Source organism: Mobula hypostoma, chromosome 12 (assembly GCF_963921235.1).
Source record: "Mobula hypostoma chromosome 12, sMobHyp1.1, whole genome shotgun sequence".
Lineage (NCBI taxonomy): Eukaryota > Metazoa > Chordata > Chondrichthyes > Myliobatiformes > Myliobatidae > Mobula > Mobula hypostoma.
The window spans coordinates 117,904,693-117,920,579 of NC_086108.1; the positions used below are offsets into that span (position 1 = coordinate 117,904,693).

The 15,887-nt window shown below is 43.6% G+C and overlaps 1 protein-coding gene across 3 annotated transcripts in view; it reads left to right on the top strand.

The window, feature by feature from the left end:
- LOC134355083 (guanine nucleotide exchange factor VAV3) overlaps positions 1-15,887 on the top strand; it is a 398,893-nt gene that overhangs the window by 304,800 nt on the left and 78,206 nt on the right. For all 3 annotated transcript variants that reach the window (XM_063064827.1, XM_063064829.1, XM_063064828.1), the window contains one exon: positions 7,086-7,219. In XM_063064827.1, coding sequence (XP_062920897.1) covers positions 7,086-7,219 — 134 coding nt within the window. The remainder of the gene's footprint in view (positions 1-7,085; positions 7,220-15,887) is intronic.

Here is a 15,887-nt window from a genome sequence, read left to right on the forward strand (position 1 = left end):
GAGATCTTAAATGTCTTTTTTGCATCTGTATTTACTAAGGAAAGTGGCATGGAGTCAATGGAAATAAGGCAAACAAGTAGTGAGGTCATGGAACCTATACAGATTGAAGAGGAGGAGGGGAGGGAGGGAGGGAACGTCAACTCAGACCATGAGAGGCCCACGTCAGGCATTTTCATGCCTTACAAGGCGCAGTTGGAAGTCTGTGTGGGGTGCCACTCCTCGCACAGACTAGAGCAATGTGTGATTAAGTGCCTTACTCAAGGGCACAAACATGCTGCCACAGCTGAGACTCAAACTAGCGACCTTCAGATCACTAGACGAACGCCTTAACCACTTGGCCACGTGCCCAAGAAGAGGAGGTGCTTGCTATCTTGAGGCAAATCAGAGTAGATAAATCCCCAGGACCTGACAGGGTATTCCCTTGGACTTTGAAGGAGACTAGTGTTGAAATTGCAGGGGCCCTGGCAGATATATTTAAAATGTCGGTATCTACGGGTGAGGTGCCAGAGGCTTGGAGGATAGCTCACGTTGTTCCGTTGTTTAAAAAAGGCTCTAAAAGTAATCCAGGAAATTATAGGCTGGTAAGTTTGACATCGGTAGTAGGTAAATTATTGGAAGGAGTACTAAGAGATAGGATCTACAAGTATTTGGATAGACGGGAACTTATTAGGGAGAGCCAACATGGCTTTGTTACATGGTAGGTCATGTTTAACAAATCTACTAGAGTTTTTCAAGGAGGTTACCAGGAAAGTGGATGAAGGGAAGGCAGTGCATGTTGTCTACATGGACTTCAGTAAGGTATACATTCGGTTGCTAGGTATACATGGAGAGGTGGTAAATTGGATTAGACATTGATCTATGACCTAGATGATAATGTGGTAAGGTGGATGAGCAAATTTGCTGATGACACAAAGATTGGAGGTGTAGTGGACAGTGAGGAAGGTTTTCAAAGCTTGCGGAGGGATTTGGATCAGCTGGAAAAATGGGCTGAGAAATGGCAGATGGACTTTAATACAGACAAGTGTGGGGTATTGCACTTTGGAAGGACAAACCAAGGTAGAACATACAAAGTAAATGGTAGGGCACTGAGGAGTGCAGTAGAACAGAAGGATCTGGGAATACAGATACAAAATTCCCTAAAAGTGGCGTCACCGGTAGATAGGGTCATAAAGAGAGCTTTTGGTACATTGGCCTTTATAAATCAAAGTATTGAGTATAAGAGTTGGAATGTTATGGTGAGGTTGTATAAGACATTGCTGAGGCCGAATTTGGAGTATTGTGTGCAGTTTTGGTCACCAAATTACAGGGAGGATATTAATAAGGTTGAAAGAGTGCAGAGAAGGTTTACAAGGATGATGCTGGGACTTGAGAAACTCAGTTACAGAGAAAGGTTGAATAGGTTAGGACTTTCCTGGAGCGTAGAAGAATGAGGGGAAATTTGATAGAGGTATATAAAATTATGGTGGGTATAGATAGAGTGAATGCAAGCAGGCTTTTTCCACTGAGGCTAGGGGAGAAAAAAACCAGAGGACATGGGTTAAGGGTGAAGGGGGAAAAGTTTAAAGGGAACATTAGAGGGGGCTTCTTCACAGAGAGTGGTGGGAGTGTGGAATGAGCTGCCAGATGAAGTGGTAAATGCGGGCTTACTTTTAACATTTAAGAAAAACTTGGACAGGTACATGGATGAGAGGTGTATATAAGGATATGGTCCAGGTGCAGGTCAGTGGGACTAGGCAGAAAAATGGTTCGGCACAGCCAAGAAGGGCCAAAAGGCCCGTTTCTGTGCTGTAATGTTCTATGGTTCTATGATTGGGAAGCACATCCTCTTTCTTAATGACTATAAGCTCAAGCATTTCAGTCCGCTCTAAGTCATCCCCACAATTGCCAAAGTCGTTTTCCCTTGTGAATACTAAAGCAAAGTATTCACTTAGTACCTCCGCTACCTCCTCCAACTCCATGCGGACTTTTCCACTATCGCACCTGATTGGTCCTATTCTCACATGGCTCATCCTTTTGCTCTTGTAGAATGCCTTGGTGTTTTCCCTAATCTTGTTCGCCAAAGCATTCTCATGGCTCTCTTCTGGCTTTTGTAATTCCATTCTTAAGCTCTTAGCAATCTTGTAATTTTCTAGAGCTCTAACAATACCTAGTTTCTTGAACCTTTCATAACGTTTTCGTTGCATTTCCCTGAGAACATCAGTTCCCAATATATGCTCCCAAGATACTGCCTAATAGCATCATATTTCCCACTACCCCAATTGTTTTCCCAAATTGTCTGCTCTTATCCTTCTCCAGTGCTTTGGTGAAGGAGATCGATTGTGATCACAACCACCAAAATGCTCTCCCACTGAGAATTCTGACACCTGACCAGGTTCATTTCCCAATACCAGATCTGTATAGCCTCCCAATGCAGCCTCTGTACAGCCTGTGTATAAGATGATGAGAGGCATTGATCATGTGGATAGTCAGAGGCTTTTTCCCAGGGCTGAAATGGTTGCCACCAGAGGACACAGGTTTAAGGTGCTGGGGAGTAGGTACAGAGGAGATGTCAGGGGTAAGTTTTTACTCAGAGACTAGTGAGTGCGTGGAATGGGCTGCCGGCAACGGTGGTGGAGGCGGATACGATAGGGTCTTTTAAGAGACTTTTGGATAGGTACATGGAGCTTAGAAAAATAGAGGGCTATGGGTAAGCCTAGTAATTTCTAAGGTAGGGACATGTTCCGCACAACTTTGTGGGCCGAAGGGCCTGTATTGCGCTGTAGGTTTTCTATGTTTCTATGTTTCTCCTATAGTTGGGTTATTGACATACTGTGTCATGAAACCTTCTAAGCACACCTAACAAACTCCACCCTATTTAAACCCCTGTGCTAAGGAGATGCCAATCAATATGAGGAAAGTTAAAATTTCTCACCACAACATCCCTATTGTTATTGCACCGTTCCAGAATCTGCCTCCCTATCTGCTCCTTGATATCCCTGTTACTAATGCGGGGTCTATAAAAATACCCAGTAGAATTATTGCCCCTTTCCTGTTTCTGACTTCCATCCATGCTGACTCAATAGATCATCCCTCCATGACTTTTTCCTTTTCTGTAGCCATGACACTATTCCTACTTAGCAATGCCACATCCCCACTTCTTTTGCCTCCCTCTCTGTTCTTTTTGTAACATCTAGAGCCCAACACACTCAGCAGCCATTCCTGCTCCTGAGACATCCAAGTTTCTGGAATGACCACAATGTCATGGTTCCATGCTTTAAGTTAATCAACCTAGTTTATGATACTCCTTGCATTAAAATAGACACATCTCAAACCATCAGGCTGAGTGCATCTTTACTATTACATCTGCCTGGCCTGCCTCACAAACTCCCTACAAGCTTTCTCTACTTGGGCTCCAACCTCCCCATCCTCTGCCTCTTCACTTCGGTTACCACCCCCTGCAAATCTTGTTTAAACCCTTCCTGATAACATTAGCAAACCTCTCCGTCAGGATACTGGTCCCTCTCGGATTCCAGTGCAACCCATCCTTTTTTGTACAGTCACACCTGCCCCAGACGAGGTCCCAATGATCCAAAACTCTGAATCCCTACCTGCCTGTCACTCCTGTCTATCACCTCCTCACTCTCCTTAACAAGCTGAAGGTCACTGAGCTGCAGCTCCAGTTCCCGAACTCAATCTCTAAGGAGCTGCAGCTTGATGCACCTGGCACAAACGTGGCCATCAGGGAGGCTGGAAGTCTCCTGGACATCCCACATATGAAACCCAGAACAGAACACTGGCCTCGCAGTCATACCCACTATTCTTGTTAGAGGAGTAATTTACCTCTCCTAGGCCCGTCCTCACTAAAGGCCCAGTGAGCCAAAGCCCTGCTACTCTGACTTACACTACTCCAATGACTGCTCTGCTAGACAGTATCTCTCTTTAATTTTGGAGCTATTCTCACTGTCCTTGCGCAATGACGTTTCTGCGTCTGCACACTTCTCTCCAACCTGTGTGAAGCTCTCTCTCTCTTCGAATCGATTGGCCCACTGCTAATGCACTGAGTCCTTTGAAACACTCCTTTTTGAATCTTTTCTTTCTGACTTGTGTGAAGCTCTCTCTCTCTCTTTGAATTGATTGGTCCACCGCTAATCGATTGATCTACCACTGATGTCGACTGTACTCTTTTTCACTCGACAAGTTCTTCTGTTTTGTTCTGGCTAAGCACTGCCGTGACATTTTCCTTGATTAGTAATGCCACCCCTTCTCATTTAATCCTTCCTGCTCTTTTGCATCTAAAACAATGCAATCCCGGAATGTTGAGCTGTCTGTCCTGCCCCTCTTACAACCAAGTCTCACTAAAGGCTACAATATCATAATTCCATGTCTTGAGCCATGCCCTGAGCTATCTGCCTTTCCTACAATACTTCTTACATTGAAATACACACAGCTCTAGACATTAAACGCACTATGCTTAACCTTTTGATTCCTGACTTTGTCTGAAATCTTAACAACATCTGTCTCCACAACATCTCCACTATCTCATCAAAGTTGCTGGTGAACGCAGCAGGCCTGACGAAGGGTCTCGGCCTGAAACGTCGACTGTACCTCTTCCTAGAGATGCTGCCTGGCCTGCTGCTGTCCTGACGAAGGGTCTCGGCCTGAAACGTCGACTGTACCTCTTCCTAGAGATGCTGCCTGGCCTGCTGCGTTCACCAGCAACTTTGTGTGTTTCTTGAATATCCAGCATCTGCAGAATTCCTGTTATCTCCACTATCTGTACTGGGACTCTTGATTCCCATCCCCTTGCAACTCCAGTTTAAACCCCCAAGTGCAGCACTAGCAAATCTTCCCACTAGGATATTAGACCCTTCCAGTTATGGTGCATACCTTCTCTTCTATACATGTCTCACCTTCCCTGGAAGAGAGCCCAATGATCCAAAAACCTTCTGTCCTCTCTCCTACACCAATTTGTTTGACACTTGTTAAACTATATTTCTAGCCTCACTAGCATGTAGCATCGGTAGCAATCCTGAGATTTCAACCCTGGAGGTCCTGTCCTTTAATTTAGCGCCTAACTCCCTGAGCTCCCTTCACTAAACCTCACCACTCTTCCTACCAATATCATTGGTAGCTACAAAGACCATGACCTCTGTCTGTTCTCCCTCCCACTTCAGAATCCTGAGGACTCAATCGGAGATACCCACACCCTGGCACCCAGAGGCAATATATCATCTGGGGATCTCCTTCTCATGCATTGACACTATGACTTTTCTCTGCTGGGTCATTCTCACCCCATGCCCAAGAGTATCCAGAGTGGCATACCTTTTGTTTGAGGGGTCTGGTCACAGGGATACTCTGCACTTTTCCCTCTTGACAGTCACCCATATTACCTGTGACCTGCACCTTGGGTGAAACTACCTCACCCCCTAGGTCTTCTGAATGATCCAGAGGTCATCCAGTTCCTTAATGCAGAGTATTGGATGTTGCGGTGTGATGTACTTAGAAACATAGAAAACTCTACAGCACAATACAAGCCCTTTGGCTCACAACGCTGTGCTGAACATGTACTTACTTCTTGTAGGTGTCATCACTGGGGACACTGGTGGTACATTTATTATGCATAATATGTATGTGACAAATCTGTTGGAATTCTTTAGAGAATTAACAAGCAGGATAGACAAAGGAGAATCGGTTGATGTGTACTTGGATTTTCAGAAACCCTTTGATAAGCTGCTACACATGAAGTGGCTTAACAAACTACGAGTCCATAGTATTACAGGAAAGATTCCAGCACGGATAAAGCATTGGCTAATTGGCAGGAGGCAAAGAATGTGAATTAAGGGACCATTTTCTGGTTGGCTGCCAGTGACTAGTGGTGTTCCACAGGTCTCTGCGTTGGGACCAATTCTTTTTATGTTATATGTCAATGATTTGGGTGATGGAATTGATGGCTTCATTGCAAAGTTTTCAGATGATATAAAGGTAGGTAGTTTTGAGGAAGTAGAGAAGCTACAGAAAGACAGACAGATGAGAAAGAATGGGCAAAGAAGTGGCAGATGGAATATAGTGTTGGGAAGTGTATGGTAATGCACTTTGGTAGAAGAAATGAAAAGATTGACTATATTCTAAATGGACAGAAAATACAAAAACTGAGTTGCAAACAGACTTGGGAGTCCTTCTGCAGGATTCCCTAAAGGCTAATTTACCTAACCCTAATGTGAGTGCTGATTCGCCCACTGCCCAAATACTCTCAACCTAACCCTGACCCTAAACCTAATGCGACCTTTCACAGACGAGGTAAGAAGGAATTTTTTTTTTAGCTAGAGAGTAGTTAATCAGTGGAATGCTCTGCCGCATACTGTGTCATTGGCCAATTCCTTGGGAATATTTAAGGTGGAGGTTGAGCATTTCCTGATCCGTTGGAGCATCAAAGGATATGGCCAGAAGCCACATGTATGGGGTTGAGTGGGATTTGGGATCAGCCATGATGGAATGGCAGAGCAGACTCAATGGGTTGAATGACCTAATTCAGCTCCTATGTCTTATGGTCTTCTCTCAGACTGGTGGATTTTTTCCCCATTTAGAAAATAGTCCGCACATTTATTTCTACTGCCAAAGTGCATGATCATGAATTTTCCAACATTGTATTTCATTTGCCATTTCCTTGCCCATTCTCCTAATCTGTCTAAGTCCTTCTGCAGCCTACTTGTTTCCAAAACACTTCCTGCCCCTCCACCAATCTCCATATCACCTGCAAACTTGGCAACAAAGCCATCTATTCCTTCATCTAAATAATTGATATACAGAATAAAAAGAAGCAGACCGCTGCTAGGATAGTTAAGAAAGTGCATGGTGTGTTGATCTTCGATAGTCAGGGAATTGAGTTATGTTTACGGTTAGCAGGCAATCAGCAGCTACGAAGTTGGAAGTGTGCAGATGATCTGGAATTCTGCATGATTTGAGATGTCCAATAAGAGTGAGTTCAGAGAAGTCCAATGAAGCAAGGGTTACTGGTGAGCCTGAGTGTTGGAGATGAAGAGAGTTTGGGAACAAGACAAATTCATCATGATAGCACTAACTTGCCTGAACTTGCTCCTCCCCTCCAGGACTGCCAAGAATGCAGGTGACCAGGTGCTATGGAGGAGTGCCGCAGCCACCCAACACTGGTCCAGCACTGACCATTCAGCAGGGAGACGTTATTGAGGTCTATGGTGCTGAAGCACACTCTGTCTGGTGGAAGGTATGAGGGCATGTAAACAGAGGAGTTCCTTCCAGTGCTGGCTAATGCAGAATTACCCCTTGGAACATCTTCTTTCCCCTGGGATCTGAGACTGACTTCAAACATCTTGATGTCAGTTCTGTGATCATTCGTGAGGGAGGGTCACTCTGTGGGTGGGGTGATGCTGAGGGAGGGTCACACTGAGGGAGAGGTGGTACTAAGGGAGGGTCACACTGTGGGAGGGGCAGAACTGAGTGAGGATCACACTGTGGGAGGGGCGGTACTGAGTGAGGGTCACGCTGTGGGAGGGGCAGAACTGAGTGAGGATCACACTGTGGGAGGGGCGGTACTGAGGGAGTGTCACACTGTGGGAGGGGTGGTACTGAGGGAGAGTCACACTGTGGAGGGGGTGGTACTGAGGGAGAGTCACACTGTGGGAGGGGTCGTACTGAGGGAGGGTCACACTGTGGGAGGGGTGGTACTGAGGGAAAGTCACACTGCGGGAGGGGCAGAAATGAGGAAGGGTCACACTTCTGGGAGGGGAAACTGAGGGAGGGTCACACTGTGAAAGATCCCTTCTTCATTTTCAGGAAAATGAAGGCATAATCAGGTGGAAGCAGCTAAGACTGCGAATCCCTAGAAGACTACAAGGGACATAGGACTCCACAGAGTCATAGTGTTAGATAGACTTTTTCAGTCTCTCCAGTCCAAACTAGGTACTTGAGGATCTTTTCTGTCCCCTTTCTCGCTTAATCACATACTTTGTGTGATGTGGCAACCAAAACAGTGCACAATACACCTGGTCTGGTCTCTTTACAGATTACAGAGGACAGGTGCATACTACCCTGAGGCAAATCAGGGTGGATAACTCCCCAGGGCCTGACAAAATCTTCCCATAGATCCTACAGGAGACAAGAGCAGAAATTGCCAGAGCCCTTGCAGAGATATTTTAATTATCATTAGCAACAGAAGAGGTACCAGAGGATTGGAGGATTGCCAATGTTCTATTGTTTAAAAGAAGGCTCTAAACAGAAACCAGGAATTGATAGGCTGGTGAGTCTGTCATCAGTTTTGGGAAAGTTATTGGAAGGTATTTAAAGGGACCAGATATATAAATATTTGGATAGACATGGACTGATTAAGGATAGTCAGCATGGCTTTGTTCATGGTAGGTCATGTCTAACCAATCTTGTAGAGTTTTTTGAGGAAGTTACCAGGAAAGTGGTTGAAAGCAAGGTAGTGGATGTTGTCTACATGGACTTCAGTAAGGCATTTGACAAGGTCACGCATGGGAGGCTGGTGCCTAGTGGTGTGCCACAGGGATCAGGAATTGTCGTTTGTCATCCATGTCAGTGATCTGAATGATAATGTAGTTAACTGGATCAGCAATTTTGCGGATGACACCAAGACTGGGGGTGTAGTAGAAGTGAGGAAGACTATCATGGCTTGCAGAAGGTCTGCATCAACTAGAACAATGGGCTGAAAAATGGCAAATGGAATTTAATGCAGACAAGTGCAAGGTTTCGCACTTCAGTAGGACCAATAGGGTAGGTCTTACACAGCGAACAGTCAGGTACCGGGGAATATGATGTTACAGGTAGGTAGGATCATAAAGAAGGCTTTTGCCACATTGGAATTCATAAATCAATGCACTGAGTAAAGAAAATGGGATATTATGTTGAAGTTGTATAAGACATTGGTGAGGCCTAATTTGGAATATTGTGTGTAGTTTTGGTAACCTACCTACACGAAAAATGTAAACGAGATTGAAAGAATGCAGAGGAAATTTACAAGGATGTTGCCAGGTCTTGAGGACCTGAGCTATAAGGAAAGATTGAATAGGTTAGGACTGTATTCTTCAGAAGGTTGAAGATTGAGAGGAGATTTGATAGACCTATACAAAATTATGAGGAGTATAGATAGAACTTTTTTCACTGTTGGGTGGGACTACATGTAGAGCACTTGGGTTAAGGGTGAGAGGTGAGAAGTTTATGGGGAACATGAGGGAAAACTTCTTCACTCAGAGGGCCATGAGAGTGTGGAATGAGCTGCCAACACAAGTGGACCAGGCGAGCTCGATTTCAACATTTAAGAGAAGTTTGAATAGGTACATGAATAGTAAGGATATGGAGGGTTATGATCAAGGGGCAAGTCATTGGGAGTAGGTAGTTTAAATAGTTTTAGCATGGAATAGATGATCCAAATGACTATTTCTGTGCTTGCTTCCCTATAACTATGATTGTAAAAAGACATCCACCACTTGTCCACAGTGCCCCATTTAATGAATGCAAGCAACCAAATTCTTTCTTCACCACCCACCCTCTACTTTTAGGGAATTATTTGCCTGTATCCTTTAGTCTCTCTGTTCTACAACACTATCCAAGGGCCCCGCCAGTTACTGTGTTGTCCTGCCACAGTTAAACTTCCCAAAATGCATCACTTTGCTTTTGATTTAGTTCAAATTCCATCTTCCATTCATTAGCCCACTTTCCCAGTTGATCTCAGTCCTGTTGTAAGCTGAGACAGCCGAGGGAAATTGGTGTAAAGAAAACCAATTTCCCTCGGATCAATAAAGTATGACTATGACTATGACTTATTCACTGACCCCTAAATCACCAGTGCTGGTGTCATCAGCAAAGTGTGTATGCAGAACCACAGGTGAAGGTGATACTTCCACTGTGTGTTTATTGTAGAAAAATTGATGGAAGCTGGTGAAATTGAGAAAAAGAATACTGATGTCCTGAAACATTATGCAAAGAGAAAAGACTCTCGGTGTTGACGCACATAAACCATATAACAATTACAGCACGGAAACAGGCCATCTCGGCCCTTCTAGTCTGTGCCGAACTCTTACTCTCACCTAGTCCCACCAACCTGCACTCAGCCCGTAACCCTCCATTCCTTTCCTGTCCATATATCTATCCAATTTAACTTTAAATGACAACATTGAACTTGCCTCAACCACTTCGGCTGGAAGCTCGTTCCAGACAGCTACCACTCTCTGGGTAAAGAAGTTCCCCCTCATGTTACCCCTAAACTTTTGCCCTTTAACTCTCAACTCATGTCCTCTTGTTTGAATCTCCCCCACTCTCAGTGGAAAAAGCCTATCCACGTCAACTCTACCTATCCCCCTCATAATTTTAAATACCTCTATCAAGTCCCCCTCAACCTTCTATGCTCCAAAGAATAAAGACCTAACTTGTTCAACCTTTCTCTGTAACTTAAGAGATGAAACTCAGGCAACATTTTAGTAAATCTCCTCTGTACTCTCTCAATTTTATTGACATCTTTACTGTAATTTGGTGACCAGAACTGTACACAATACTCCAAATTTGGCCTCACCAATGTCTTATACAATTTCAGCATTACATCCCAACTCCAATACTCAATGCTCTGATTTATAAAGGCTAGCATACCAAAAGCTTCATTCACCACCCTATCCACATGAGATTCCACCTTCAGGGAACTATGCACCAATATTCCTAGATCCCTCTGTTCTACTGCATTCTTCAATGCCCTACCATTTACCATGCATGTTCTATTTTGATTGGTCCTACCAAAATGTAGCACCTCACATTTTTCAGCATTAAACTCCATCTGCCATCTTTCAGCCCACTCTTCAAACTGGCCTAAATCTCTCTGCAAGCTTTGAAAGCCCACTTCATTATCCACAACGCCACCTATCTTAGTATCATCTGCGCACTTACTAATCCAATTTACCACCCCATCATCCAGATCATTAATATATATGACAAACAACATTCAACCCAGTACAGATCCCTGAGGCATACCACTGGTCACCGGCCTCCAATCTGAGAGTTATCCACCACTCCTCTCTAGCGTCTCCCATCCAGACACTGCTGAATCCATTTTACTACTTCAATATTAATGCCTAACGATTGAACCTTCCTATCTAACCTTTGGTGCGGAACCTCATCAAAGGCCTTACTGAAGTCCATATAGACAACATCCACCACTTTACCCTCGTCAACTTTCCTAGTAACCTCATCAAAAAATTCAATAAGATTTGTCAAACATGACCTTCCACTCACAAATCCATGTTGACTGTTCCTAATCAGACCCTGTCTATCCAGATAATTATATATACCATCTCTAAGAATACTTTCCATCAATTTACCCACCACTGACGTCAAACTCACAGGCCGATAATTGCTAGGTTTACTCTTAGAACCCTTTTTAAACAATGGAACAACATGAGCATATGCTAATCCTCTGGCACCATCCCCATTTCTAATGACATTTGAAATATTTCTGTCAGAGTCCCTGCTACTTCCACAGTAACTTCCCTCAAGGTCCTAGGGCATATCTTCTCCGGACCCGGAGACTTATCCACTTTTATATTTCTTAAAAGTGCTAGTACTTCCTCTTCTTTAATTATAATACTTTCCATAACTACCCTTCTTGTTTCCTTTACCTTACACAATTCAATATCCTTCTCCTTAGTGAATACCGAAGAAAAACAATTGTTCAAAATCTCCCCCATCTCTTTTAGCTCTGCACATATCCATCCACTCTGATTCTCTAAGGGACCAATTTTATCCCTCACTATCCTTTTGCTATTAATATAACTGTAGAAACCCTTTGGATTTATTTTCACCTTACTTGCCAAAGCAGCCTCGTATCTTCTTCTAGCTTTTCTAATTTCTTTCTTAAGATTCTTTTTACATTCTTTATATTCCTCGAGCACCTCATTTACTCCAAGCTGCCTATACTTATTGTAGATCCCTCTCTTTTTCTGAACCAAGTTTCCAATATCCCTTGAAAACCATGGCTCTCTCAAACTTTTAACCTTTCCTTTCAACCTAACAGTAACATAAAGATCCTGTACCCTCAAAATTTCACCTTTAAATGACCTCCATTTCTCTATTATATCCTTCCCATAAAACAAATTGTCCCAATCCACTCCTTCTAAATCCTTTCATATCTCCTCAAAGTTAACCTTTCTCCAATTAAAAATCTGAACCCTGTGTCCAGACCTATCCTTCTCCATAATTATATTGAAACTAATGGCATTGTGATCACTGGACCCGAAGTGGTCTCCAACACATACCTCCATCACCTGCCCTATCTCATTCCCTAACAGGAGATCCAACATTGCCCCTTCTCTAATTGGTACCTCTATGTATTGCTGCAAAAAACTATCCTGAACACATTTTTCAAACTCCAAACCATCCAGCGCTTTTACAGTATGGGCTTCCCAGTCAATGTGTGGAAAATTAAAATCTCCCACAATCACAACCTTGTGCTTACTACAAATATCTGCTATCTCCTTACAGATTTGCTCCTCCAATTCTCGCTCCCCATTAGGTGGTCTATAATACACCCCTATAAGTGTCACTACACCTTTCCCATTCCTCAATTCCACCCAAATAGCCTCCTAGACGAGTCCATTAATCTATCCTGCCAGAGCGCCGCTGGTATATTTTCTCTGACAAGCAATGCAACACCACCCCCTCTTGCCCCTCCTATTCTATCACACCTGAATCAATGAAATCCAGGAATATTTAGTTGCCAATCACACCCCTCCTGCAACCATGTTTCACTAATAGCTACAACATCATATTTCCAGGTATCAATCCATGCTCTAAGCTCATCCACCTTTCTTACAATGCTCCTAGCATTAAAATAGATGCATTTAAGAAACTCTCCATCTCTTACTCTCTGTTTATCCTTAATGGAGCAGAGAACGTTGTTATGTTTTTCTCCCTTCTCCCCTACATCTTTTGTCTGATTGCTCCCGATCTCTGTCCCCTGCCTATCCTCCCTCACACAGTCTACTAGCTTTCTCTATTTGTGAACTAACCTCCTCTCTCCTAGTCTCTTCAATGTGATTCCCACAGCCCCCCCCCCCAACCATTCTAGTCTAAAGTCACCTCAGTAGCCTTCGCAAATCTTCCCGCCAGGATATTGGTCCCCCTAGGATTCAAGTGTAACCCGTCCTTTTTATACAGGTCACACCTGCACCAAAAGAGGTCCCAATGATCCAAAAACTGGAATCCCTGCCCCCTGCTCCAATCCCTCAGCCACGCATTTATCCTCCACCTCATTCCATTCCTACTCTCACTGTCCTCTGGGTGGATGAAGGTGGATGATTCTTCAGGTCTGGCGAAGTGCATCCTATGGTGTTTTGAGAGGCAGTAATTATTATATCTGCCTTAGTTCTGGGTAAGATACCAGAAGACTGCAGACAGAACTATTACAGGTCAGAGAGGGTCAGTACTAGTACAGGTCAGGCAGGGTCAGTACTAGTACAGGTCAGACCATAAGGCCATAAGATTTAGGAATACAGTTAGGCTATTTGGCCCAACGAGTCTGCTCCACCATTTCATCATGGCTGATCAACTTTTCCTCTCAGCCTCAATTCCTTGCCTTCTCCCCATAGGCAGATGAATTTGAAGTACAAATGCAGATTTTAAGCTATGATAGGAACATAGACATGGAAACTTAGAAAACCTACAGCACAATGCAGGCCCTTTGGCCCACAATGCTATGCCAAACATATCCTTACTTTAGAAATTACCTAGGGTTACCCTTAGCCCTCTATTTTTCTGAGCTCCATGAACCTATCTTAAAAGACCCTATCGTATCTGCCTCCACCACCATCGCCAGCAGTTCATTCCACGCACTCACCACTCTCTGCGTAAAAAACTTACCCCTGACATTTCCTCTGTACCTTCTCCCAAACAACTTAAAACTATTCCCTCTCGTGTTAGCCATTTCAGCCTGGATATGAATCATGTTGATGTTGTCGGTATCAATAAATTATGGCTGAAAGAAGAAAATAGCTGGGAGCTTAATGTCCAACAATACACATTGTATCGACAGAACAGGAAGAAGGGCAGAGGGGCCGGCATTGTTCGTTGGTAAAAAATGAAATTAAATCATTAGAGAAAGGTGATATAGGTTCGGAAGGTGCTGAATCATTGCGGATAGAGCTGAGGAACTGCAAGGGTAAAAAACCCTGATGTGAGTCGTATACAGACCTCCAAACAGTAGTAAGGATATGGCCAACAAATTACAAAAAGAGATAGAAAATGCATGCCAAAAGGCAATGTTGTAATAGTCATGGGAGACTTCAATATGGCGGTAGATTCGGAAAATCAGGTTGGTGCTGGATTCCATGACGGGAATTTTTACAGTGCTTTTTAGAGCAGCTTGTGATTGAACCCACGAGGAGATCAGCTGTTCTGGATTGAGTGATGTGCAATAAACCAGAACTGATTAGAGCACTTCAGGTAAAAGAACCCGGAGGAAAGTGATCATAATATGCTGAAATTCACTCACAAATTTGAGAAGGAGAAGCTAAAGTCAATTATATCTTTATTACAGTGGAGTAAGAGGAATTGCAGAGGTGTGATAGAGGAGTTCGCCAAAATTAATTGGAAAATTTCTGGAAGCAATTCGGAAGGCACAGGATATGTACATAGCAAAGAGGAAGGTGTATTCGAAAGGAAAACTGACCCAACTGTTGCTAACAAGAGAAGTCAAAGCCAAAGAGAAGGCATGTAATAGAGCAAAAATTAATGAGAAGTTAGAGGATTGGGAAGCTTTTAAAAAACAACAGAAGGCAACTAAAAAGTCATTAAGGGGTAAAGATGGAATATGAAAGTAAGCTAGCCAATAGTATTAAAGAGGGTGCCAAAAGTTTCTTCAATACATAAAGTGTGAAAGAAAGGCGAGAGTGGATATCAGATCATTGGAAAACAATGCTGGAGAGGTAGTAATGGGGACAACAAAATGTCAAATGAACTGAATAAGCACTTAGCAACAGTCTTCACTCTGGAAGCCACCAGCAGTATGGTGGAATTTCCAGATGTCAAGGGTCATGAAGTGTGTGAAGTTACCATAATTAGAGAAGATTCTTGGGAAACTGAAAGGTCTGAAGATAAAGAAGTCACCTGGACCAGAAGGTGTACAGCTTAGATTTCAGAAGGAGGTGGCTGAATAGATTGTGGAGGCATTAGTGGTGATCTTTCAAGAATCACTAGATTCAGGCATGGTTCCAGCAGATTGGAAAACTGCAAATGTCACTCCACTTTTCAAGAGAGGAGAGAGGCAGAAGAAAGTAAACTATAGCACAGGTGATCTGATCTCTGTGGTTGGGAAGTTGCTGGAGTTGATTATTGGTTGATACAGTTTATTTGCATTTTCAGAAGGGTTTGACAAGGTGCCACATATCAGGCTGCTTAACAAGCTACCGTTCCATGGTATCACAAGAATGATTCTAGCATAGATAAAGCAGTGGCTGATTGGCAGGAGGCAATGAGTGGGAATAAAGGGAGTCTTTTCTGGTTGGCTGCCAGTGACTAGAGGTGTTCCCCAGGGGTCTGTGTTGGGACTGATTCTTTTTACATTGTATGTCAATGATTTGGATGATGGAATTGATGACGTTGTTGCAATGTTTGCAGATGATAGGTGGAGGGGCAGGTAGTTTTGAGGAAGTAGAGAGGCTACAGAAGGACTTTGGCTGATTAGGAGAATTGGGAAAGAAATGGCAGATGGAATACAGTGTCGGGAAGCGTATGGTCATGCACTTTCAGAGAAGAAGTGACAGGGTTGAATCTATTCTAGGTGGAGACAAGACACAAAAGCTGAGGTGCATGGGGATCTGGGATTCCCTAAAGGTTCATTTGCAGGTTGATTCTGTGATGAGGAAGGTAAATGCAAT